The 27810-nt window shown below is 37.9% G+C and overlaps 1 protein-coding gene across 1 annotated transcript in view; it reads right to left on the bottom strand.

The window, feature by feature from the left end:
• The window catches only part of SCRG1 (stimulator of chondrogenesis 1), a 193774-nt gene extending 166301 nt beyond the window's left edge, over positions 1-27473 (bottom strand). The window contains exons 1-2 of the mRNA XM_044681673.1: positions 27301-27473; positions 23381-23454 (exon numbers count right to left, since the gene is read on the bottom strand). Coding sequence (XP_044537608.1) covers positions 23381-23454; positions 27301-27473 — 247 coding nt within the window. The remainder of the gene's footprint in view (positions 1-23380; positions 23455-27300) is intronic.
• Between the last annotated feature and the right edge of the window lie 337 nt (positions 27474-27810).

Raw genomic sequence — 27810 nt, 5'->3', positions numbered from 1 at the left:
TGAGGTGAGAGGGAAGTGGAGCTAGCAGCAAGTGAAAAGCAAGCCAAGAGCAAACCACACCCCCACCACACCACACATCTGCTCTCACAGGTTCCAAACTTAAATCTAAGATAAGTAAGGCCCTGAAATCTTGCCAGGCAAAAAGAGGTCCAAGCCAATTAACACCCCTTGAAATTGCAAACCTGTGGAGAAGTCCAGAGTCCCAGCCCAAGGCAATCTGGGCTGAAGGGGCCTGATCCACACAGGCCCAGAGTGAAGCCAAGAGTATCAGTCTGGGGGGCTTGCGATGAGCACATAATCCATGGTTTGGGGTGAGGACACAATTCTCAGGGGGAGCCTCCCTGGAATCTTTTTGCCTAAAACTAAGGGTGGAGCTCTAGAAGAGGGCAATCAAGGGTATGTCTGATTGAATCAAGAACACCTTGAGACCAAAAACTCAAGCCTAAGCCCAGGGCTAGAATCTGATTAGCACCTGACCTGATCAAGGTCAGACTGAGATCAAAAGCTTACTCCCAAGCCTGAGGAAAGTCTTTAAGCTATCAGCATCTCAAGGGTCAAATGAATCAACAGGGGGAGGGGACTATCAGAACTCTCAGCCCCCAGACCATCTGGGAAACTAGTAACAACCCAGACAATAGGCCAAAAATAACATCAAGGAAGGACTGAAGTTTAAGAAGGTACCCCAACTTCCCAGAAAACAGAGCCTACCTATAGTTAGATAGGAAAAATGAGCAAATAATGAAAAAAACACCTAACTCTAAAGACTTTTTATGGAGACAAAGAGCAAGGTGCAGACACAGAAAGGGACAGTGAAAGCAAAGGAAACACACCCAAAGTCCAAAAGAAAAATATGGATTGGACACAGATTCTGGAAGAGTTCAAAAAAAGATTTCAAAACCCAATTATTAGAGGTAGAGAAAAAGTGGGGAAGAGAAGTGAAAGTGATGCAAGAAGAAATGAAAGTGATACAAGAAGAAATGGACCAATTGAAAAAGGAGAACCAAAAACTGACAGAGGAAAACCAGCTTTTAAAAATCAGAATTGATCATCTAGCAACCAAGGATTTCAAGAGAAATGAAGAAACAATAAAACAGAATCAAAGGAATTTTTAAAAAGCAGATGAAAACATGAAATATCTTACTGAAAAAACAACAGACCAAGAAAATAGATCTAGGAGAGACAATCTGAGAATTATTGGATTACCTGAAAGGCATGATGATCATATTATAAGAAATTATCAAAGATAACTGTCCAGAGATCCTTGAACAATAAAATAAAATTGAAATTGAAAGAATTCACAGATCACCTCCAGAAAGAAATCCTTAACTGACAACTTCCAGAATGTAATAGCCAAATTCAAGAGCCACCAAACCAAGGAAAAAGTACTTCAAGCAGCCAGAAAGAAAGTATTCAAATACCATGGAGCTACAATCAGGATCACTCAGGACCTAGCAGCTTCAATATTAAAGGATCAGAAGGCATGGAATATGATATTCAGAAAGGGGAAATATTTGGGTCTACAACCCAGAGTCACCTATCCAGCAAAACTGAGTATACTCTTTCAGGGGAAAAAAATGGTCATTCAGTAAGATAGAAGATTTCCAAGTATTCCTGAGTAATAAGTCAGACCTAAACAAAAAAAATTTGAAGGCCAGATATGAGACATAAGAAAAGCCCAGAAAGGTAAATAATAAAGAGGAAATTTAAGGGACTCATTAAGGTAAAAATGTCTATGTGTCTACATGGAAAGAGGATTTCTGTAATTCTCAAAAATTACCTGGTAGTAGAGAAGATAGAAGGAATTTACTCAGAAAGAGGGTGGAGAAGTAAGCTGATTATGATAATATGATGTATATGATGATATGTATGTAAAGTGATTATGTGGAATAATATACATGTATGATATGGTATGTATGCATATGAATGACGTAAAAAATCAATCAAGGGTTGAAAGAGAGGGTTGTGCTGAGAGAAAAAGGAAGAGAAAAATAATGGGGTAAATTATATAACATAAAGAGGTGAGAAAAATCAATACAGAAAGGGGAGAATAAGGGTGGTGATGGGCAATGCTTAAACTTTACTCTCTTTGTATTTGGCTCAGAGAGGAAAAAACAAGAATACTCAGTGGGGGATAGAATTCTACCTTACCCTACAGAGAAGTAGAATGAGAACAAAACAAGGGAAGCAGGGGGTAATTAAAGGTAGGGGGAATTAGGATGGTGACAAAAAGCAAAATACTTATGAGGAGGAATAGAATGAAAGGGAATAAAGCAGGACACAAAGGGGATAATACAATGGAGGGCAATACACAGTAATCATAACACTTATTGTGAATGGGATGAACTCACCCATTAAATGGAAGCAGATAGCAGAGTGGATTAAAAACCAGAATCTTACTATGTGTTGTTTACAAGAAACAAATTTGAGGCAAGGTGACACATAGATTCAAGGTAAAAGGCTGGAGCAAAATATATTATGCATCTTCTAAAAAAAGCAGGAGTAGTCTTATGGGGAAAACCAGGGAAATTAACTCAAATATTATTTGTGGGTTCAGTGGGGTGAGGAGACAGGAAGGGACAATGCACAGGACTCTACAAGCCAGGGAACCAGGTTTAACTATAAGGGGAATGACCGTTGACAGAAATGACAGTTAAGCCTGACTAAATATCACTCTGCCCCACCCAGCCTAGAATAACTTCAGAGTATTAAATACATACAATGAGAACATTAAAGTATTAGGAATCTCACAGGGAAACAGTTAAATTGTAATACAAGGGGATAGGAGAGGGGGTGAGGTGAAACTATATCTAACTGCTCAGGACTGGAGTCAAAAGGGGTAAGTTCCTTAGCCAATCTGGCTTCTGCCAGGTTTTGACAGCTTGGCTAAGGACCTGAGGAAGAGGGCTTGGATTTGGGGTCTCACAACTGTTCCAGATATGTTTTCAGGATACCAGGAACCAACTCCTTCATAGCTGATGATCCAAAAGTAACCAGGTAGGGAGAGATGTCTGCAAACTGTCCACCAGAACATAGGTCACTTCCCTACTCAGAGTTAGCTTGCAGGATTGATGTCTTCTGCCTTCACAACCTTCACCACTCTCCAAGATTCCAGGTCAAATAGGGACTGCTGATTGCACATCTGCTCCAAACCCCTCACAAACAGCAATGTCTGTTGCTCAGCTCTCTCCTCCCTACCCCCTGCATTCTATTCAGAATGTCATGACTTCCAGCAAAGGCTTTCCCTAACATGCTTACACAAATCTACTTTTAAACTTTTAAAGCCTATACCTATTACAGTAGCAATCATGATACCAGACAAAGCCAAAGTAGAAATGATCTGATTAAAAGAGATAAGGAAGGAAATTACATTTTACTAAATGGTACTATAAACAATTTAGTAATATCATTACTAAACATTTACACACCAAATGATATACCATCTAGATTTCTAAAGGAAAAATTGAAGGAGCTTAAGGAGAAAAAAGAAAGTAAGACGATACTAGTGGGGCATCTTAACCTTTCCCTTTCAGAACTAAATAAATCGAACCAAAAAATAAATAAGAAAGAAGTAAGGGAAGTAGATGAAATGCTGGAAAAAATCAAGAGTTAATAGATATCTGGAGAAAACTGAACAGGGATAAAAAGGTATATACCTTCTTCTCAGCAGTACATGGTACATATAAAAAGATTGGCCATGTACTAGGGCATAGAAATATTGCAAACAAATGCAGAAAAGTAGAAATAATGAATGCCACTTTTTCAGATCATAATGCATTAAAAATATAATTAACAAGAGTCCATGAAAAGGCAAATTTAAAATTAATTGGAAACTAAATAATCTAATTCTTCAAAACAGGTGGTTCAAAGAAGAAATCATAGAAACAATTACAGACTTCATTAAAGAGAATGACAATGAGGAGACATTATACCAAAACCTATGGGATACAGCCAAAGCAGTACTCAGGGGAAAATTTATATCACTGAATGCTTATAACAAGAAAACAGAGAAGGTGGAAATCAATGAATTGGGCTTGCAATTTAAAAAATTAGAAAAAACACAAATTAGAAATCCCCAGACAAAAACTAAGTTGGAAATCCTAAAAATTAAAGGAGCAATTAATCAAATTGAAAGTAAAAGAATTATTGAACTAATAAATAAGACTAGAAGCTGGTACTTTGAAAAAAGAAATAAAAAAGGCAAAGTACTAGTCAATCTAATAAAAAAAGAAAGAAGAAAATTAAATCAACAATATTATAAATGAAAGGGGCAATCTCACCTCTAATGAAGAGGAAATTAAGGCAATTATTAAGAACTACTTTGCTCAATTATATGGCAATAAATATGTCAATCTAGGTGAAATGGGTAAATATTTACAAAAATATAAATTGCCTAGATTAACAAAAGAGGAAATAGAATTCTTAAAACAATCCCATCTCAGAAAAAGAAATTGAACAAGCCATCAAGGAACATCCTAAGAAAAAATCCCCAGGGCCAGATGGATTCACAAGGTAATTCTATCAAACATTTAAAGAACAACTAATCCCAATGCTATACAAATTATTTGACAAAATGAGCAACAAAGAAGTTTTACCAAATTCCTTTTATGACACAAATATGACACTGATTCCAAAGCCAGGCAGACCAAAAACAGAGAAAGAAAACTACAGACCAATCTCCTTAGTGAATATAGATGCAAAATCTTAAATAGAATGCTAGCAAAAAGATTCCAGCAAGTGATCATGAAAATTATCCACTATGAACAGGTGAGATTTATACTAGGAATGCATAATTGACCATATCAATAATCAAACCAACAAAAATCACATGATTATCTCAATAGATGCAGAAAAAGCCTTTGACAAAATACAACACCCATTCCTACTGAAAACACTAGAAAATATAGGAATAGAAGGGCCATTCCTCAAAATAATAAACAGTATATTTTTAAAACCATCAGCAAGTATCATCGGCAATGGGGACAAGTTAGAAGCCTTCCAAATAAGGTCAGGAGTGAAGGAAGGATGCCCATTATCACATCTTTTGTTCAGTATTGTATTAGAAGCAGTAGCAATTAAAGAAAAAGAAATTGAAGGGATTAAAGTAGGCAATGAGGAGACTAAATTATCACTCTTTGCAGATGATATGATGGTATACTTAAAGGACCCCAGAAAATCAACTAAAAGGCTAGTGGAAATAATTAATAACTTTAGTAAAGTTGCAGGATACAAAATAAATCCACATAAATCATCAGCATTTCTATATATTTCCAACAAAACTCAGCAACAGGAGTTAGAAAGAGAAACTCCATTTAAAATCACTCTAGAGTCTAAACAATATAAAATATTTAGGAATCTATCTGCCAAGACAAATACAGGTGTTATATGAACACAACTACAAAATACCTTTTACACAATTGAAACTAGATCTAAACAATTGGAAAAACATTAATTGCTCCTGGGTAGGGTGAGATAATATAATAAAAATGACAATCCCATCCAAATTAATCTACTTATTCAGTGCCATACCTATCAAACTACCAAAAAACTTTTCTATAGAATTAGAAAAAATTAAAACAAAGTTCATCTGAAGAACAAAAGATCAAGAGTATCAAGGAAAATAATGAAAAAAAAAGTGAAGGTTGAGGGCCTAGCAGTACCAGATCTTAAAGTGTACTATAAACCAGTGGTCATCAAAGCAATATGGTACTGGCTAAGAGACAGGAGGGTGGATCAATGGAATAGACTAGGGGTAAACAACCTCAGTAAGCTAGTGTTCAATAAACCCAAAGATCACAGCTTTTGGGACAAGAACTCACTATTTGACAAAAACTGCTGGGAAAATTGGAAAACAGTATGGGGTAACTTAGGTTTAGATCAACACCCTATACCAAAATAAACTCAAAATGGGTGAATGACTTAAATATAGCAAAATATAAATAAATTAGGTGAATATAGATTGGTTTATCTGTCAGATCTGTGGGAAAGGAAGAAACTTAAGACCAAGCAAGAGACAGAGAACATTGCAAAATGTAAAATGAATGACTTTGATTATATCCAAGAGATAATAAGGAAAAAGAATTGTAAAATATTCACAGCCACGCTCTTTATAGTGGCAAAAAATTAGAAAATGAGGGGGCGTCTATCAATTGAGGAATGGCTGAATAAATTGTGGTATATGTTGGTGATGGAATACTATTGTGCTGAAAGGAATAAAGAAATGGAGGGATTCCATGTGAACTGGAAAGACCTCCAGGAATTGATGCAGAGTGGAAGGAGCAGAACCAGGAGAACATTATACACAGAGACTGATACATTATAACACAATCGAATGTATTAGACTTCTCTACCAGCAGTAATGCAATGACCCAGAACAATCCAGAGAAACTTGTGAGAAAGAACACTGTACACATCTAAAGAAAGAACTGTGGAACCAAAAATGCATTAGAAAAATATATGCTACATCACTTAGTGTGATAGGGATATGATTAGGGTTTTGATGTTAAAGGATCCCTCTACTGCAAATATGAATGACATAGAAATAGGTTTTGAACAATGATACTTGTATAACCCAGTGGAACTGTTTGTTGGATTTGGGAGAGGGGAGGAGAGAATGAGGGGATTATGAATCATGTAACCATGGAAAAATATTCTAAATAAAAATTTAAAAAGAAAAAGAAAACAAAGTCAAAACATTGAAAAAATAGAAGAAAACATAAGCTGTCTGTTAAAACAATTGACCTGAAGAATAGATAAAGGAGAGATAATTTAAGAAACACTGGACTCCTTGAAAGCCATAAACACACACAAAAAAGAGCTTAGACATCATATTTTAAGAATTTATAAAGGAAAACTTGCCAGATATCTTATAACCAGTAGGCAAAGTAGAAATTGAAAGACTTCATCGGTCACTTCCTGAAAGAAATCCTAAAATGAAAAGTCTCAGGATTTAGTAACTATCCTTTAAAGAAGCAAGGCTTGAAATAGTATTCAGGAAGCCAAAGAAGCTAAGAGTACCAAAAACAACCCACTTGGTGAAAGCAAATATAATCTTGTGCTTGGAAAATGGATATTTAGTCAAACAGAGGACTTTCAAGAATTCCTGAAGAAAAGACCTAAGGTGAATAGAAAATTTGATATTCAAATACAAGATTTAAGAGTAGTATAAAAAAGGCAAACATGAGTCAGAAATCCTAATGGACTATAAACAAAGTTATTTTCTAAATTAATATATGAGAAGATGATGCATGTAACCCTTAAGAACTTTGGCATTGCCAAGAATTTTAGAGGGAATTTACTGAGGCCTAATTTTCTTATGTTGGCATGATTTCAAAAGACTGTAAAGTTTAAAAGGAGGCATGTACTGGGAGAGAAGAGGAAAGAAGAATGAGAAATTATCTCAAATAAATGAAATATACAAAGAATTTATACAATGGAAGAGAATTGGATGGTAGTGAACAACATTTGAACCTCACTCTCATCAACACTAGTTCAAGGAAGGAAGAATATATGCACAAACAGGCACAGACATTGACTTTACCCAACAGGAAGGCAGGAGAGAAAGGGATTAAGAGAAAGTATTAGAGGGAGGATAGATTAAGGGAGGCAGTGGTCAGAAGCAAAAAAGACTTTTGAGGAAAGGACAGGGTAACACTAAGAAGGTTAAGTATAAGGGAATAGGATAGAGATAAATACACAGCAAACAACATGAGAATGGGGTGAACTCAGCCATAAAATAGAAGAGAATAGTAGAATAGATTAGAAACCAAAATCCTACAATATGTTATTTAAAAGAAATAAACTTAAAAAAGAAATATGTACAAAGAGTTACAATAAGGAGCTAGAGTGAATCTATCAGTTAAAGTAAAAAAGACAAGAGGGAAAACTCATGGTTTTACACAAAGCAAAAGCAAAAATAGGCCTAATTAAAAGATATAAACAGGGAAACCACATTTTGCTAAAAGGTACCATAGACAATGAATTAATTTCAATAGCCAACATATTGTTGTTCACCCTTCATTTTTGAAGAAGGCCAATGACATCATGGAGTGACCCTCAAGTTAATTAGATTTCAATGAGACAGAGTTGCACAAAGTTGTTAGCTTCATTCTCTCTTCCAGAATCTTTCAAATCCAGTGGCAAGGCAAAAGTCAAGAGGACTGACTGGTGATGGTCCATATGCAGTAGATGACCTTGGCATCTTTGATGTCTGACCAAGTCCTAAGTAGTCCACAGTGCCTGCTTCAGCCAATTTCAGTCTTTGGAACAAACTGTTCTCATCCACCCTTTCCATAAGGGAAATCTTCACATGCTTGGTGGTAGACATCTCCCTAACTCATTGATAGGTTTGTGGCCTGACGGTTATCTTCAACCTGGTTTAGCCCATCTGCTGAGATAGTTTACTGGAATGTGGATGCTGCTCATGCTACAGCTTCTTGGAACCACAGGTAAAAATTAGATGACAAGCGGACACCAAAGATAGAGGAGCAGCCTTGAAAAGTGCATGGCAAACTCTCACACCAGAGGTGCTAGTCCTACCTGAACACTTCATACACCCCATACTCACCAAATAGTTTAACATTCAAATTCTTGAAGGAAAAATTAAACGAGATACATGGTGAAATAAATAGTAAAATCATAATAGTAGATGATAAATTTAACAATTAAACAAGAAAGAACTTAAGGAGATAAATATGATTTTAGAAAAGTTAAATATATATACTAGACCTCTAGGGAATATTAAATAGGAAGATGAAGGAGTATACCTGTTTTTAACTATGCATGGTACCATCATAAAAACTGACCACACATTAAGACATAAAACACCTAACAAAAAAATGCAGAAAGAAGAAATATTAAATGCATTTTCCTGACCATAATATAATAAATATTACATTCAATGCAGGATCTCTGAAAGATAGTTTAAAAATTAATTGGAAACTAACTAACTTCATCCTAAAGAATGAGATCAAAGAATGAATTATAGAAAAAGTCAATAATTATATTAAATACAACAACAACAACAACGAGACAACAAAAACATAGCAAAATTTGTGGAATGTATTCAAAGCAATGCTTAGGGGAAATTTGTAGCACTAAAGCTTTCATTTCTAAAAAAGAGAAAGAACAAGTCAATGAATGGGGCATGTAGCTACTCCAAAAAAACAAAAACCCTAGGAAAAATAAGAAATTAAAAATCTCCAATTAAACAGCAAAATTGAAGTGATAAAAATTATAAGTGAGAGATTAATAAATAGAAAATAAAAACTTGAACTAATAAATAAAAAGAAAATAAATAAAATAGATAAATAATTTGCTAATTAGATTTAAGTAAAAAGAAGAAAATTGAATTACCCATAGCAAAATGAGAAGAGGTAATTGACAACCAATAAAGATGAAATAAAAGCAATTATTAGGTACTCTTTTGCCCAGCTATATGGTAAAAAGTGACAAAATAAATGAAATGGATACGTATAAAAATAGAAATTATACAGATTAACAGGATAGGAAATAAAATTCTAAGCCATAAATGAGCTCCCTAAGAAATAAACTGTAGTATCAGATGGATTTACAAATAAATTCTACCAAAACACTAAAAGAGCAATTAATTCCAACACTATATAAGCTGTCTGAAAATATAGGAAAAGAAGTCCTACTAAATTTCTTCACTTACACAAATATATTATTGATACCTCAATCAGGGAGAACAAAAACAGAGAAAGAAAATTATAGATTATTTTTCCTAATGAATATTGATGCAAAATTTTTAAGATAAAATACTAGCAAGGAGATTATAATATTTCACAAAGATCATACACAATGGCAAGGATGGATTTAAATAAGAAATACAGGGCTTGTTAAAAAATTAGGAAAACTATAAACATAAAAGTAGAAAGCATAAGAATAAAAAGATCTTTTCTTAAAATGATAAGTAGTATCTATTAAAAACCAAGAGCAAGGTTTTATGTTATTATCTGGTTTTCCAGGAAGAGCAGGGATAAAGTAGAGATATCTGTTGTCAACATTATTATTCAATATTGTACAAAGAACTATCAGTTATAGCAATAAGACTAGAAAAATAAATTTAAGGCATAAGCATAGACAATGAAGAAATCATATCCATCAGTTTGGCTAAGATGGCAGAAAAAGAAAAGAAATGCTGGAGGAGATGTGAAAAAACAAGTATTTAAATGCACCATTGGTGGAGCATATGGACTGTCTAGCCATTCTAGAAAACAATTTGGAACTATGACCAAAAAACTATCAAACTGTGCATACCCACTGACATAGCATACCACTGCTAGGTCAAACTCCAAAGAGATCAAAGAAAGAGGGAAAAGACCCATGTGTATAAAATGTTCCTGACACTTTTTGTTGTGCTTAAGAATTGGAAACTGAGAGGATACCCATCAACTGAGGAATGACTGAATAAGTTACGGTGTATATGAGTGTGATAGAACACTACTGTGGTGTCAGAAATGATAAAAGGAATGATTTCAGAAACCCTGAAAAGGCATTAACTGATACAAAGTGAGAGTGAAAAGCAGCAGAACAAATTACACAGTAACAACAATATTGTAAAACTAATCAACTGTAAAAGATTTAGTAACTGCTCAACACAATGATCCCACTGCAATTTCAAAGGACTCCAGGTGAAAAATACTATCCACCTTTAGAGAGAAAATTGATCCACTCGGACTGCAGATTGAAGCATATCTTTTCCACTTTCTTTTTCTCCACCCCCACCCCCTACATGGCTAATGTAGAGATTTGTTTTGCATGATCTCATATTGGCAATTAGTTTAGTATTTCTTACCTTCTCAATGGATGGGAATTAGGTGGTAGAGGGAAAAAATTTGGAAATGAAAATAAAACCAAATTAAAAAATTAATTTACCATTCAACAAAAAATTGTATCTTTACTTCCTCATAAAGAATTTAGAATTGATGATGAGGAAAAATTGCCATTGAAATGCTTGAAAAATCTCTTTAAAAAATCTTTTTACACTATTTATTCTATTTCTAGCTTCATTTATAAGTGCACTAGAGATGATGAGACTTAGCTTGTTCTCATGATAAGGATTTTTCTAGTTTGTTTTCCCATAATTTTCTTCCACAATGTTTTAAAAAGTAACACTTTGACAAATGACTGAGATAGTGCAAAGCATGTTAGCTCTGGAGTTAAAACATGTGAGTTCAAACCCTGCCTTTGATATTCACTAGCTATATGACTAGTCAAATCTTTAAACTTAGTTGGGTTTCAGTCTCCTCATTTGCAAAGTGAGGGAGTTAAAACTATATGGTCTCTGACATCTCTTCCAATTCCAATATGATATTATGATCCTGACCTTTCCCTGAGAAATCTGTAAACTTTTGATTATATCAACCTTTGGTTTCTTTCATTTTTTAATCCCCAAGCTAGTTTCCAAGGTGTTTTTTCATAAGCAGTGTCAATGCCGCCAAAAATAAGGTGGGAAACAGTTAACTGAGGAGAAAAAAATCTTTGCAGCTAGTTCCTCTAATAGAAGTCTCATATCCAGACATCAAGTTATATGTTGAATTGGTTTGAAATATCTTGCCAAGTTCTTCAAAGAATTTCTTTACTTCTCTATCTGTAGCAGCTGTTGACATCTAAGCTGCAATTATTTTCATAGTAGTCTTATTGCTGAGGTTCTTCATGAATATTCTAACAACATGATTCTTGGCAGCCTCTTTCTACTATTCTGCCACTCTACCACCATCAGAAGTAAGAAGAGGGCCCATGTAGGATTGAAAGGCATTTTTATTTGTTTTCTGGACCATCATGCTAGAAAAAAAACAACCATTGAATCATACAGATTTGGATCAGGAAAGAACTTTAGAGGTCATCTAATTAAATACTTTCATTTTACAGATAAGGAAATTGAGGCTTAGAGAGGTAGAGTGAGTACCCTATGATCACACAGTCAGAAACAGGATTTGAACTTAGGTCTTCCAAACTCCAAGTCCTTCCTTTTAGCCTTTATATCATTTGGTGGCCATCTTTCTGGAGATGAGCTTCTTCCTTAGCTAGGCTGGTTCTTGGCTTATAGACATAGCTTGACCAGGGCTCACCTCTCTCTATGTATATAGTAAAGCTTCAGAGTAGGGCTTTGGTGGAGGCAGCTGTAAATGATCAAAGCACATATCTCTGGGTAATTCAGGGGCCTCCAATATGGAAGCCCTAAACACACTTATTTTATGGCTACATCTTTATATTCCTGACAGCCTTGTCCCTACTTTCCCCTACTTCAGCCTGGGTTACACCCTTTTCGGGATTTCACTGAATATAATTGGTAAAGCAACTTTTCTTCTCTGTCTATTTTTTCTGGTGATCTCATCCACTCCCATGGCTTCAATTATCACTTCAATGTAAATGACTCCCAAATCTGTAGCTGAGGCCCTAACCTCTCATCTGGGCTCCAGTCCCAAATTTCTAACTGCCTGCTTGACTATTTCCACTTGGGGATTGCCCCTATGCCTCAAATATTGCATGTCTCAAACTGAACTCATCATTTCCAACCCTATAACTTACTCCTCTTAATTTCTCTCCCCAACCCCCAGTTGATGGCCCTCCTATCTTCCCCTTTGCCTTGATTTAAAATATCAGAACAAATGGAATATCTTTGTTTCTTCTTTTCATCCATGCCCCAAAGCGTCAAGTCCTATAGGCTTGATTAATGTATTTTGAAACCATTCTCCTTTTCCTACTCTTAATGCTACCAGCCTATTTCAGGTCCTTGATATCTACCACTTAGATCTGACATGTTGAACTCCTTGCTGAAATGGCTATAGGAGATCTGAAATGATCCAAACCAGAATAAAGTATAATTGGAATATGTTTAACAAATTAAATAAAAATACAAAAGCACATACATAATATTAATTTATGGTTTTCTGAATTAACATGTGGTCTACAGGAATCCCGTCACTGACCTAGACTATTGTCTTCCCCATCTCCCAACCAACTTTTACATAACTGTCTATTTCACTTTTCTACTCTACACACAATTCAGATCATATCACTTTCCTTTTCCAAAGCTTTCAGTGGCTTCTTATTGCCTATCAAATACATCTGATCTGTTCAACCTGACATTCAGGACCTTCTGCAATCTAGCTTTCTATTCTTGTTTTATTCCCTTCTTCATATAGGCCATATTTCAGTCAACCTAGATTTTTACCATCCCCTATTCTCATTCTACTCTCCTTCCCCTTTGCTCCCCTTGCCTCCTTTGTCTGTACTGTATCAGAGAACCTGGATTAAAATCTTAGCTCTATTGACTTCTCCAGGTCTCAAATCTGTAAAATGAAAAGACTGAGCTCCATTCTCTTCCCACTCCAAATCTGAATTTCTTCAGCTTTTTTCCCCTCCCGTATCCCTGTCCACCCACCCTCACATTTATATTTCCATTGACATTTTTTCCTTCCTTCAACATTTTGCTCAACTGCTACCTTCTCCATGGAGTCCCACCTCCACGGCCTGGAGATTTTGAAGCTAAAGAGTAGTTTTCTGTCTGGAATTTTAAAAATAACAATGTTTGAAACTCTCCTTTGAACTTCTACTCTAATTTGTATAGTAGATTTCTCTGCACATGTCTGGTCCCCCTTCCTTTTCGGTAAGCTTTTCTATGGACCAGCCTGTGTTCTCCTTCACCTCTACATCCCCGGATCTAACCCAGTTAGTCGAGTTGAGTTGAAGTGCAGATGGCTTCATATTTATATTGCTACTAGCTCTCTTTCAAAGTGTGATGACATTTCAATTGTTTTTGAATGTTTTTGCCCTTAATGTTTTTTCCACATTTGGGCAGGATGTATCTATCAGCAAACAGGCAGGTTTCTGAATCCAGGCTGGACCACTGAATTCCAAGAGTAGCCAAGAAGGGTCCTCCTCTTGGCAACGTTTTCCCTGTGGTGTCATCCTGGGTCACATCACCATGAGATCATGCACCCTCCACATGTCAGTATGTAACGCCATCAGGTTTCAGGGGCTTTCCAGACTTTTGATTCTAAACCCAGAGAGTAGGGAACTGAGAGGAAGCCTATCAATAGCAATCCCTTTGAAAGAACCCAGGGATAAATTTCATATTGTAGCAAGGATACTGTCAGCATTAATATAAGTAAGAACAACATGAATAAAGCACTGTCATCATTATTACCATCATCTACTACAAAATGTTGAATGGTTTCTGTGGGCGTGCCCTGTCATTTCAATTAAAACCCAATCATTCTATTGGCCACGAGACCAACTCCATTCCATTAGTATCCCAGGGACTGCTCAAAGTTATTTTTATTGAATTCATCTTAATTGGGTGATGATTTTTCAACAGTAGCACCAATGAAGAGCCAAATTTTGATATCCAGATTGATAACTCTTTTCCAGATCTCAAATTTACAAGGCTCCAGGCAAGTTAGTAGAGGCAGGGTAACAAGTATACTGATGCAACTTATTGCAATTACAGGGTCATAAATTTAGAGCATGCAAAGATCTTATCAACTGCATAGTCAGACCCTTCCATATTACAGATGACAGAGAAGGGAGTTGACTTGACTAAGGTCACACAGGCAGTAAGCAAAGCTAAAGTTCGTTCTGTGCTCTTGTTGCTTTGCCTTGTGGCCTCTTTTGTGCTTCTTCTTCTTTTCTTAATAGCTGTGGAAGAAAATTTCATGGAAAAATGGGAGGGAGAAATGCAAATTCTCCTTCTTTCATAAGGTGCTGCTTCTTAAATAACAAGTATACCGTTTCTTATCATAGATCTGCACACATGCACATGTGCAGTAGACATATATATAATTATATATTAATATGTAACTATATGATTATACAGAATGTATATATTTAATTATAGAGATCCAAACACTAGTATAGGGGTCAGAAGATGTGGGTTTGAATCTCTACTTACCAACTGTGTGACCCTGGTCAGGTTAGTTAAACTCTCAGCTCTGCCACTTACCACTTGTGTGGCCTTGATCAAGTTGTTTAAAACCAATCAGGACCTTATTTTTCCTCATCTTTAAAATGTGGGGATTGGACTAGTTGACCCCTGAATTTTCTTCCAGCTTTAACACTATGATCTTATTATTCCCTCAGAGACTCAGGTACATCAGAGGCACAGAATGTTATCTGTGGGAGGGAGATTACAGACCCTGTAGTTGGCCTCATTAATTTTATTTCTTCTGTCTTAGAATTGGTACTAAGTGTCAGTTCCAAGACAAAAGAGTGGTAAAGGCTAGGCAATTGGGGTTAAATGACTTGCCCAGGGCCACAGAGCTAGGAAGTATCCACCTAGCTGTCCCAGACCTTATTCATTTTAAAAATGAAGAAACTAGAGCTCAGATGCAAACAGATAGTGAGTTGGAAAAGCCACGGCTGGAACTTAGTCTTCCCATTCCGAGAGAGGTTTTCTGTTCACTACACTGTGTATTTGCATAGGTACAGGTGAATGTGTACATGCCAGCCATTAGATAGAAGATGCTTGAAGAATTTAAATTTTCTTAACTTCCTTCCTCCCTATATCATTCCCTACCCTAAACCCACCAACCCATTCAGAATGACCAGGACATCTCCTTAGTGAAAATATTCTTTCCACCTGGCTCCATGAGGCACTAGGACAAATACTTATTTTCACCTGCTGTCTTTGATGGTTTTTTAAATCATCCTATATGAGGTTGAAAAGGAAAAAAAAACAACCCTCTGGAGTTGGGGAACACCCCAAGTGTTTTCATCTTCCATCTTCTACTTTCTGAAATTAAAAAGAAAGTTTTTCCTTCACTTGACTGCTTTAACTAGTAGCAGTCTCAAGTTCAAGTTGGGGTTGAGAGTTGGCGCCACCTGGCTTTTAAAAGAAGAACAAGAGCAAGACGAAGGTGATCCACTCTGCTTCCCACTCCAGTCGCTTACCATCTGTGGCTGAACTGCATCGCAAATAACTGCAACTAGTGGTGTTAGGGGGTGAAGGAGGAGGGAAGAAGAAGTCAACCAGAAATCTGCTGATTGGGGCAGCCTACAATAGAAGCCTGGAGAGGAAAGGTGTTTAAACATCTTCCCATCCATTAAGGCTAGGATGAGAGGTGGGCAAGAGGAGAGCACATTTCCCTTTCTAGGCACGGATTCGAAATCGAAGATATTTTTAACAGATGCAAAATTATTTATTTAGATTCATGGGCAAACGAAATATGAACAAAGATGCACTATGAAAAGATGCTATTTGATCATTTTTGTCACTAGAAGTCTTTAAAAAAAAAGTGTTAGTATTGTTATGAGGGTAATTTGAGGAAAGGTGTTTGGGATAAGGGAATTGAAAGGAGGATGTTGGAGACTTGCTAAGTGGGTATACTAGGCTACAGGTAGGCTGGGATTAAAGGAGATTCAGGGTATAATAGGACTGAAGTCAGGAGTATAACACAGAAGGGAAACAGAGATCTTCTTGGGAGAAAAGAAGTTAAACTAAACAGACTAACACGGCAGGCTTACAGACTGGGACTTAGACTCAAACCCAAGCTGAGGGAAATAGACTAGACTGAAATTAACAAACAGGGTTTAGTTAATTTCACAGGAAGGGACCTATTTTGAAGTAACACCTTCCTTCAAGATGGATGCCTCAGCTACCCTCTAAGCCCAGAGTATGTTGTCTCTTTCCCTCTTCTTCCTTCTTGATAACTAACAGACAAATTACACTAAATAGGACTATTGAAACACAAAGAGTTTATTTGTTTGAAGGATGTTTGTTAGGAAGGTGGATCAAAGGAAAGCCCTATCAGTTATCTCAGGAACCTCAGGTGGTGGAAGGGAAGTGAAGATGAATCTGAATAAGGACCTGCCTTACTCAGTTTTACAAAATGCTATCTAAAGGGAATAAATGATGATTTGATTAAATTATAAATAATGCTGTCAATTAGATAACTCTTCACAGATTTAACTCCTCTCTAATTTCTCTCCTTATAAACTCCACAGCCACTAAGGTAAGGGAGGGAAGGCAGGGTGGTATTAGGAAAGGAAGATATAAAGGGTCTATCTAAAATAATAATTTCTTAAGTAAATATATCAATGCTAGGCTAAATTTCAATATTGAAGCTAGATAATCTAAGAGCTCGCTCATTGACTTCCTCCCTCCACCGAAGATCCAGTCAACTGCCTCTCCTCAAGATTCTAAAAGCCCAACTGCTTTTGGAACTCAGCCAAAGCTAGAAAAAACTATATCCCCCCAATTCTGTATACTACAGTATCTTTTCTTTCTACATCATTTTTATTTTCAAATATATCCAGAGTATGGATTAACAGTTGACTTAATCCATGCTGGGGAGAAATGTTTACAGGACACACTCAAAAATTCAATCTGCATTATTTTCTCTGCGACTTTCTTAAATCTAGATAAAAAACAATATTTAAAAAAAATCTAGATAAAAACAAAACAAAAAAATCAAAATATCAAGCCCTGATTTGTAGAGTTTGCTGACTTCTGAGATGTAAACACACTCTAAAAATTTTAACAATGGCACTCAGAACTGGGTCAGGGTGCTCTAGCACACTGTCGAATATATATATATATATGTGTACATATATATACACACACATATATAAATATTCATTGTCAGAAGAAATATATATCCCTTTCCATCCTTTATGTAGAGAGTTCATTCTTCTGACAATGAATAAATGGAAATGGGCTGGGGTGGAGAGAAAGGAGGAGAGGTAAGGAGAGGTGAGTAAAGGAAAGCAGAGGAGAGCAGAGGGGAGAAGGGAGAAACAGAACAGTAAAACCAACCTACATATCAAAGGAATCTTACAATCTATGACACTTTCACACTTACAGTCCTCCCACCTTTTGAAAGAAAGGAGGTCATTTTCTCCTTTCTTCTTCATGGTCAGTCTTGGACATTGTAATTTCACAGCCTTCAGTTTTAGGTGGCAGTGGTGGTTGTTTTGATTGTTGTTATTCTATCCATTTACATTTCTGTAGTTATTCTCTCTCTCTCTCTCTCTCTCTCTCTCTCTCTCTCTCTCTCTCTCTCTCTCTCTCTCTCTCTCCCTCTCTCTCTCTCCTTACATCACTTTGTCCTGTTTTTTCCATATTTCTCTGTAATCTTATTCACCATTTCTTGTGGAGCAATAACATTTCTTCGATTTGTCACAATTTCTTTAACTATAACCAAACCAATGGCCATCTACTTTGTTTCCCTGAAAGTATTTTATTTGTACTATAGGCAAACCTTTATATATGGCGTTGTAGGCAAGTAAAATAGAGATAACAGGCAGAATTAGTGAAACAAAATCTAAAGAGTACCTTATACATAGGAGACTGGTGTTCTAGGCAAAGTAGAACCTAAAGTGTAAGGTTAAACTATTTTAATCACTTCCAAGCTATTTCCTTTGAAGAATATGGATTATATTGAATAATTCACAGTTGCTTGTGAGATGAAAATAAAATTTGTGTGTACATCTCTGATGAATGCACATGATCACCTCTAGTTACCTGTGTATATTTAGCTCTTTACTAGGCCATAAGCTTCATGAAGGCAAGGGTGAAATTTTAGATAAACCTTTTTTTAATTTCCTTTGGCATCTGGCTAAATTTTGAATCTCCTTTATGCTAATAAGTTGTTGGTTGAATTGAGTTGTCCTAAAAGGGATTTGAAAAGCTCTCTCTGATTATTATTATTAATAAGAGTGGTAACATTAATCTCTACCAGCACAACCTATCATTAACCAGTTTGTCCTGTACATTACTATATTTATACATAGTTATTTGCTTGTTGTCTCTCCAATTAGATTACGAGCCCTTTGAGTTCAGGCACTATTTTTATCTTATTTTATATCTCTAGCACTTAGCATAGAGCCTGGAACATAGAAGGCAGCGACAAAACATAGGTCATATGTTTACTATAGCAAATCCTGAAGGTTCAGAACAGAAATTCTAAATCAGAGGCCATTGTTACTGCCTATACTAATATAAGAAATCTCAGCCCAGGTGGGACAGTTAACTCTCTGGGTGGGATGGGAGATGCTGAATTTTTCTAATTAACAACAACAATAAAACTATTCTAGTTTGTAAGAAAAGCTAAAGAAACATTTTGAGATGTACTTGTAAAGCTGAATGACTTCCAGGGTGTAGAGGTATTGAATGTTTATGTAAGCACATGAGCAAACACCACAAAAGGAAGTATAGTATAGTGATAGAGCTTTGGCCTTTGAATCAGGAAGAACTAAGTTCAGTTTCTAGCCTTGGACACTTATTAGCCATGCTTCTGGATCTGTGGGCAAAGCACTTAACTTCTGGGAGGATAGATTTCATTTGACATATGTAAAATAGGGATTTAAAAAATACATATATAGTACTATGGTATACATAGTATATATATTTATAATAATTAAATAGCATAAAATACATATATACTATATATATTATTATAACTTTATATCTATATCTATCTGTCTCTCCATCCATCTATCCATTCATCCGTCCATCTGTCTATCCATCCATCCATCCATATAAAAATAAACTATTCTTTCGGTTAATATTGGCCTATGTTTCTGCATAAACACAGTCGCAAAAGTAAGAAAAAGATAGGATTTGGAGCTAGAAATGAACATAGAGATCTTTTAGTCCATCTCTCTCACTTTATAGGAATTTGAGGCCTAGAGCAGTAAGTGACTTGAATCTACTGTCACATGGGATGAAGCTAGCAAAGCTAGGATTCAAACCCAAGTGGATTCAAACCCAAGTCCTATAATATCTATCCAGGAGTCTTTTCTCTAGATCTTTCTGCCCATTCTCCTCTCCCACCTTCAGAAATCCTATCTTTCAGGTCCCAGAAAGTCTTGAAGCTGGTTTGACTGTGCTAGGCAAACTTATTCTCCCATCAAGTGCAAGAGAGTCTTCCAACATATCTCGAATCTGAGGAACTCTGGGGCTTGGAAATCACTCCCAATGTGATTGTTTCAAAACTGAATGAGATAATGGAAAAAGTCCATTTTCATACAGAAGAGCTACCTCTTCCTCTCTCCAAATGAAGAATACCTTTTCAAAAGCAGTGATAAATCTAAAATGTCTTGAAGTCCCTTTTCTGGATTCTACCAAAACTTGAGGATTGCATTTAGGCATGTAGTCTGCAGTGTCAGGTGGGAAGAAATTATGCTGGCTTCCTTTCCAATATGGCAGGCCTTTCTTTTTATCAGCATCTGCTTCCTAAGTACAAGTAAACATTGCTGGTTACCATTACTGTTGTTGTTATTATTATAATTATAATGCATATTTCAATTAAGCAAAAGTAACCTGGTTTAGTAAATAGACTACTGTATCAGGCTGACCTGCATTGATATCCATCTTGGACACATTCTAACTCTGTAGCCATAGGAAAGTCATTTTACTTTGCTGCACCTCAGTTGCCTCATCTGCAAACTGGGACTAAGTTATTGGGACTTCAGTATTAGAGTAGAGAAATATTAACTAATAGTACTTACAACACAGGACTTGAATAAAAATGCAAGTGAGCCTATCTACAATCTTTAAAGCTATAGGAGTTTTAGTTATTATTACAAAGTGCTTTTTTCACAAGGTAAACACTGCAGTATTACTAGCCCAATGTTTGCAAGGTGAAAAAAAGGAGACTGAGAGAGCAGTCAGATAGCTGGGAAGGGTTCCAGCCTGGATGAGAACCCAGGTCATTGGATCTTACCTTGGTACCCTTTATTAAGCCAGGGTTTCCCAAATAACAATCACAAAATCATAAATTTAGAATTGAAAGGTACTTTACAAGCCTTCAATGACAACCCCACCCCCATTTTACAAATGATTAAAGTAAAGCATAAGAGCTATTGCCCAGACATAGCTGGTGTTTGAGGTGGTATTTAAACACAGATCTTCTGAATGCTATGTCCGATTCTCTATCAACATCTACACCAGATTGCTTCTAATTCTCTTCCTTTTTCTTCTCCCAACATGTGTGTGAGAGAGACAGAGAGAGAGAGAGAGAGAGAGAGAGAGAGAGAGAGAGAGAGAGAGAGAGAGAGAGAGAGAATATTTTTGTCAATGTAGTTTTTAGGTTTTATGGGGAGTCAGCCTAACATAATGGAGAGCGAGAGAGGGCTGGCCTCAGGGTTAGGAAGACCTGTATTTAAGTTCTGCTCTGATTCTGGGCAAATCACAGCCTATATGCATTGGCAGAGGAAAGTTTCTACTCAGATTCTCCACTTTGATGACATCACAGCACCTGAGCAGAAGAAGTAGTTTATCATACCTACTATACCTGTGTGTATCTTCCCCCTCCTCCCATCCCCCAGCACTCAGGCCTGGCTCTTGAAGCCACAAAGTGGCTAAGTTACTTAAGTTCTCTGGGGCACATCTGTATCTTAGGACTGATTATAATACACACACACACACACACACACACACACACACACACACACACACACACACCTCACCAGAGCGTCAGAAAGTTTAACAAGGTCCATGTGTGAAGAGCTTCCTTCCATAGGGGCTCAAAATTACTGCATTAGAAGAGCTTCATGTTCTCACTATAATGAAAACCTTTTAAAATACCTCCCCCTTGCCTCAATATTTTTTCACCTTTGAATTTTTTGAGAAAATATCCTGATATCATTTATTCCACACACCCCCTTTACCCCCCCCCCCAACAGAAGTGGTGAAAGGGATGCATTAAAGGGGCAGAGTCCGAATCCCTTTTCTAACCCAGCCACTGGGACACATGTATGTGTCCTAGAGAAAGCTCTGACTTCTGATAAAGTCCAATCCCATTTCTACTCTAGCAGTGTGCCATTGGAGCTCAGCTGCCTTGGCTGCAAAAGATAGGATTCAAATACATTTTTATTCTTTCAAAGAAACGATTGGGTCTCTAGAGAGATAGGGCTTCACAGGGGAAAGTTCACTGTGCAGACTGCTTAGACTAAGCTTTGAACTCTTTCCCCCCCTACCTTCTCTTCTCCTTTCGCAGGTATAGGGCTAAACCGATAACACGCATTTCCATAGTCCTTTAAGCTTTACAAAGGTTCTTTCCTTCCTAGAACCAGAGAGACAGGACTATTCCTATGTGTGGTGTTCAGTATCCAATTCTTTGTGAGCCTTTTGAGGTTTTCTTGGCAAAGATACTGAAGTGGCTTGCCTTTCCCTTCTTCAGCTCATTTTACATATGAGAATACTAAGACAAACAGAGTTAAATGATTTGCCCAGGGTCACACAGCTAGGAAGTGCCTTAAGTCAAATTTGAACTCGGGAAGATGAGTCTTCCTGACTCCCAGCCCGACATTCTGTCCAGGGTACACCTTGCTGCCGCATTTACGACGAAAGAAACCGAGCAATCAGGTGACTTGCCCATTATACAGCCAAATAGCAGAGGAACTATATGATGCCAGATTGCCTGAGTGGAAATCTAGAGCTTTTTCAATCAGGATAACTAAAGAACTGTCCACATAATCTGTGTCCTGAAGAAAATCCAACTAGGGAGGGGAAAGACGAGCTTTGGTCCTGAATGCGCACGGTCTGTACTAATAGACGTCAAGCCCAGAGAGCTTGCTCGCACTTGGCTTTGGCGGCTCCCGTTTGGTCGGCAGTCGAACTTCTTTCAGATTAGGAAGAGGACGCCTCTGTAGGAAGTCTTTGAGCCTGAATACACCATTTCAGCCCCTAATTGCCTTGCTTAGCCTGACTGCAAATTGCCTCCCCCCAGCCATGTAACCGGAGCCTAGGGGCTACCACCCACTTTTGGTGGAAAAAAAAGAAAAGGAAAAGAAAAAAAGAAAAGAAAGGGAGAGGAGGAGCGTCAGAAGAAAGAAAAGAAAAGACAAGCAAAGGAGAAAAGTCCTGAGAAACACGTTTTGGCAGGCAAGGACTTTTAAGACAACCATGTGTTCTCCATATTGTGAAGTCCCTGCCCTTTGAAGTTTTTTTTTTTTCCTTCTGAATGTAAAGACATTATTCTTTTTCAAACCAAGCGTAAGTATTATAGACATTAAAACAATGAGGCCCGGAGAGGCTGACTGGGTGTTTAACTCGCCCTTTCCCCAAGTGCTTGCTGCAGGCTATCTCCTCAGTGTGAGCGCATGTGCAGGGCAGCGGGAGCAGCTGGGATACCTTCTCCCTAGATAGCCGGGACTTTGTTCAGAGTCCTTTGGTGGGCACCAAGTTCGGAAAGAAGCATTTTCTCAGAGAAATGGGGGTAAACTCCCCTGGCATTTCCTCCTCAGGCTGGACAGGAGGGCTAGTTGGTGCTGAGCATTTTTCTTACCCGGAGAGCAGCAGAGGATGATCCCACACACTCCCGAAGATGCTAACAATATTGGGGGAGGAACACTTTAAAAACGACCCAGAATCCAAGGGTTCTCGAAAGCCCCAACGGGGCGAGAGCGTAGCTACCCCTCTGAGCACCAACTATCTTAATTTCCAATGAGGAGGCTCTTTCACGGGCATTGGCTGCTTGCCTGAAGGACCTGAAAGGAAAAAAGGGAGAGTACAGTTTATGACGTGAGGAATTATGAATCCCTCCCGAAGATCTTTGTGAATTTACCCAGGGCTCTTGGGGGAATTTGTTCAAGCAGTCTTTGTCTCTGACCCTCACTCAGAGGCACACACACTCCCAACCACTTTCACTATGATACCTTTCTAACAAATGAGAAAAAGCGGTGGAAGGCTCATGCCCGGGTCTAGTCATTTCACCAGAGGCCAGAAAACACGACTCTTCGTTTCTCAATCCTTCAGACCGCGCGGAAGGAACCCATTGACAAAGTGGGGACAGGCATCCTATTTCGAGAAGCACAGAACATTGATTTCTTCTCCCACGAGGCTCTCTACTAAGTTCACCTTTAAGACTAGGAACAGAAAAGGTTCTGGAGTCTTTGAGAAAGAGAAAAGGATCTTTTCCACTGCCCTTTGGATCTGAACTGCTTTCCAGGGAGGCCAGCACTACCTAATCTGTGTTTATTAGTAATACTGCTACTACTGATGATGACAAAAATCAGATGGTGCCTGTAAACCTCTTTGTAGCTAACTATAGAGTGTCATATAAATGTCAGCTATTCGTAGCAACTCACTTATAGAGTGCTTAGATTACTAATGTTGTGAGATGAGGAACTGTGATTTCTTGCTGGTAAGGGAATTCCCGGTGTGGCGACTCTCTCCATCTAGGTGCCGGGCTACTCATTTCAGGAATTTGTGTTGGAGGCATTTCGAGTTTAAGTGACTTGCCAGGGTCTTATAGCCAACGTACCTCAGTCAGGATTTTATCTAGGTCTTCCTGATTCACTGACTGGCCCTTTATCCACTTTACCACATTATCTCTCTACATAATAATAATAATAGCTAGCCGTTATGCAGGGCTTTAAAGTTTACAACGCACTTTACAAATATCTAACTTTATTCTCACAACCTCCAGCCCTAGGAGGTAGGTATTATTCTCCTTTTACAGATGGAAAAACTAAGACAGACAGAATTTAAGTGTTTTGGCCAGTTACACAATGCAGTGTCAGGCAGAGTTTGAATTCAGGTCTTCCTGGCTCCAGGTGCAAAGGCCCATCCACTGTGCCACCTAGCTCACGCATTATTATTATAATATACTTAATGACAAAAATAATAGTACATGTAAAGTGCTTTATAATTATGAAATGATAGACACTTGCAGCTACTATAAATGTCATTAATAAGAAACTCCATGCTAAGAGTACCTTGCTGAAAAACTCCTCTCCTTTGTTTTGCTAAGCAAAAAGCTCTGGAGCATATGGTACTACAGGTGGCTGGCTTGGGTCACTATCCTAGAACCCCTCCAGATCCTTACCAACCTCCCACCTCATTTTGCAGTAGCCACAATGCCAGTGGTGTAGACAGAGAGGGTGGCCTCAACTTTGTAGTTTGCCCATTGGAGAGAGCCTTAGAGCCTTTTCAATTAGGGGGAAATCTAGGCAGAACTTGAAAATATCACAATTTTACTCAAGGAATTCCTGGGAGGATAAGAGAGTGTCTGCTCTCTGGATTGGCAGAGAAACCCATCACTAAGGAGGGATATGCTGGGGACAAGTCTAGAGCAAATCCAGAATAAGTTTACCTCTAACTTAATTCTTGGGGCCCAGAAGTCTGGGACAGCAGTATTTGTTGGATAGTGTTTACCAGAATAACCAGCCAAGATATATTATTAGAGTGAACTGGGAGCACATATTCCCCAAACCACTTTCTCTTGGGACTCTAGATTGATTTTCACTATCTTCTTCTAACCTGCCACCAATCAGGTATTAACGTAGAGTAAGACTGAGTTGGTAAATGGACAGCTGCTAGACAGGATGATGTAAAAGAAAAGAAGACCTTTTTCCCATAAAAGGCAATTTCTATCAAATCACTTTCAAAAAAAAGAGGCTTGGTTTTAGAGTCAAGAAGATGTGCTTCTGAAACATACTGTCATTCTGACTTTGGGCAGACCTCTTAATCTCTGAGGGCCTCCTAGAAAACTTTCTAATGCTACAAATTACAGATGAGTTGCTGAGCTGCATATCCCTATTTTCTAACATGGATGAAATCATTGCTCTAGACAACAAAATTCTATTCCAATAACTGAGTTATTGGAGTGTTCAGTAGAGCACTTGTTTTCTATCTGCATGAAATATAAAGGAAGAGACTCAGCTCTGCCCTTCATAAAGAAGATGAAGTTGGATGCTATTTAATAGGGAGCAGGACTGTATAGCACTGGAGAAGGCAGAGGGGAACATGACTACCGAAATTCCTTATGCTATATTTGTCCTGGAATGAATCAAAGGCACCAGCGGAAGAATATATTAATAGTGCAACTATAGAGCTGGGTTTCTTCTTCCTTTCTTTGACCCTTCCCCAACCCAAGTCTCCATTCCAAGAGGGGAATTGGCGCCCATAGTGTATTAAAACACATACACACAGAACCCAGAGCCAGGTATGGAGGCCACATGGTCCTACAAATAGAGTGTAGAAAAATAATCTCCAAGTGAAACCAGACCTAGAGATGGAGGGAGTAGGGGGTGGGAGGCTAAGAGAGGGGAAAGGAAACAAACTCAGAGGCAATAACCTCTCAGTCTAATTCTGAAGTACTAGAAACAGCCAATCTCAGGATGGAATTCAACTGTTTCTGGACAGTTCTTAATTTTTTCAGTCTCCACAAAGGAGAATATTTTGTCTTTGTTTTTTTACATTCTGATTGATCCTGCTTTTATTTCACATATCAATACTATAGGGATCTTTGATTTTCCTCAGTATGGGCACTCATTTGAGCCCAAGCTGTCCTCCCACAATCTAGAATTTAGTAGACGATCTTAAAGAGCTGCTATAGATGATGAGCATCTCTGGTTTTAGGCTGGTTCTCAGAAGAGAGCTAGGTAAGTATACACTTTCTCACAAAAAACACTCAGCCACTAGTTTCTGTACTTTCGAACAGGCTGTGCTCCTGGCCTTGAGAATATATTCCCTCTTCAGTTCTTCTCATAACCCTTAGCTTCCTTCAAAGCTCAACCCAAGCAGTACCATGAGATTCTTGACCCCTGAGGTGCTAGTACTTCCTTGATTCCCTTAGAAAATAATTTTAAATGTATTTTAGAGATGTTATCTCTCTCCTCACCTCAGATTATAAACTCCTTGAGGGCAGCCACTAGATCATTTTTGTGTGTAGTGCCAAATATATATTGGATATGTAATGATTGATTGATCGATTGACAAATTGGCTGATTCTGATTCTGAAACTCTGTAAATTCATTCAGGAACCTAGAATTACCTACACACAAAGAAGCCATCCTAGGAGGACTTTTGTAGAGCATATTTACTTATAATTTGCAAAATTTATGTTTTTTGCCTCAAACAGAGGTCTAGAGATTACTAGATAGGGAAAGAATTCACTAGGTCTACCAGGAGGGACCAATTGAAGATTCCTTGAATAACTTCTTCTTTTTCTTCCTCCTCCTCCTCCTTCTCCTCCTCCTCCTCCTCCTCCTTCTTCCCCTTCTCCTTCTCCTCTTTCTCCTCCTCCTCTTCCTTCTTCTTTTCCTGCTTCTTCTCCTTCTCTTTCTTCTTTTCTTTCTCCTCCTTCTCCTCCTCCTCCTCTTCCTACCCTCTTCCGTTCTTCCTCTCTGCTTCCTTCCTCCCTTCCTTTCTTCTTCCCTCCCTCCATCCTCCCTTCTCCTGTCCTCCCTCTTCCTTCCTCCCTCTCTCCTTTAAAATCATTGTTTCCAGAATTGGCAACTCAGGTGCACCGGCTCAGTTGGACCACAGCCTGCTGCAAGTATAAAAAGAAAAAAGATGGCTCGAAATATTTTGTAAAACAAAATTCCAACCATATAAAGACAAACTGAGCACCAGACTGGGGACAGTAATCTTTTTGGAGGGCTGAGCTTAAACGGATACTCCAGTGGTCTCTGGCAATGACTCGAAGGCAACGAAAAATATTGTTTTTGAAACGTGATCTTGCATAATTCGGACTCGACCGCTGTGGAAATATATGCAGCATGTTCATTTTCCTTCCCCCCCCCCTTTCTCTGTTGGGGAGAAAAATAATAAACCCGAGACTGGTACCATCTGCGGCCCTACAGGAAGGGGGGCGCTGCAGATAGTTGAGCCCAGGGCATTTTCTTTTAGCCTATGTTACCAGGGCCGAGACCATTAACCCTTTAGTTAGGGTGCTGAGGTGCAGCCCGTTTCTTCTTTTTCGTTAACAGTTAGGCACCTAACCATTGATCTCTAAGCTAAAATTCCCGACCATTGATCTCTAAGCTAAAATAACTCCTGATGAAATTCGGCAAAAAAAAAAAAAAAAAAAAAAAAAAAAAAAAAAAAAAAAAAAAAAA

Source organism: Gracilinanus agilis, chromosome 6, assembly GCF_016433145.1.
Source record: "Gracilinanus agilis isolate LMUSP501 chromosome 6, AgileGrace, whole genome shotgun sequence".
NCBI classification, from domain to species: domain Eukaryota; kingdom Metazoa; phylum Chordata; class Mammalia; order Didelphimorphia; family Didelphidae; genus Gracilinanus; species Gracilinanus agilis.
The sequence above is the reverse complement of the archived record's forward strand: the minus strand, read 5'-3'. Positions and strand labels throughout refer to the sequence as shown.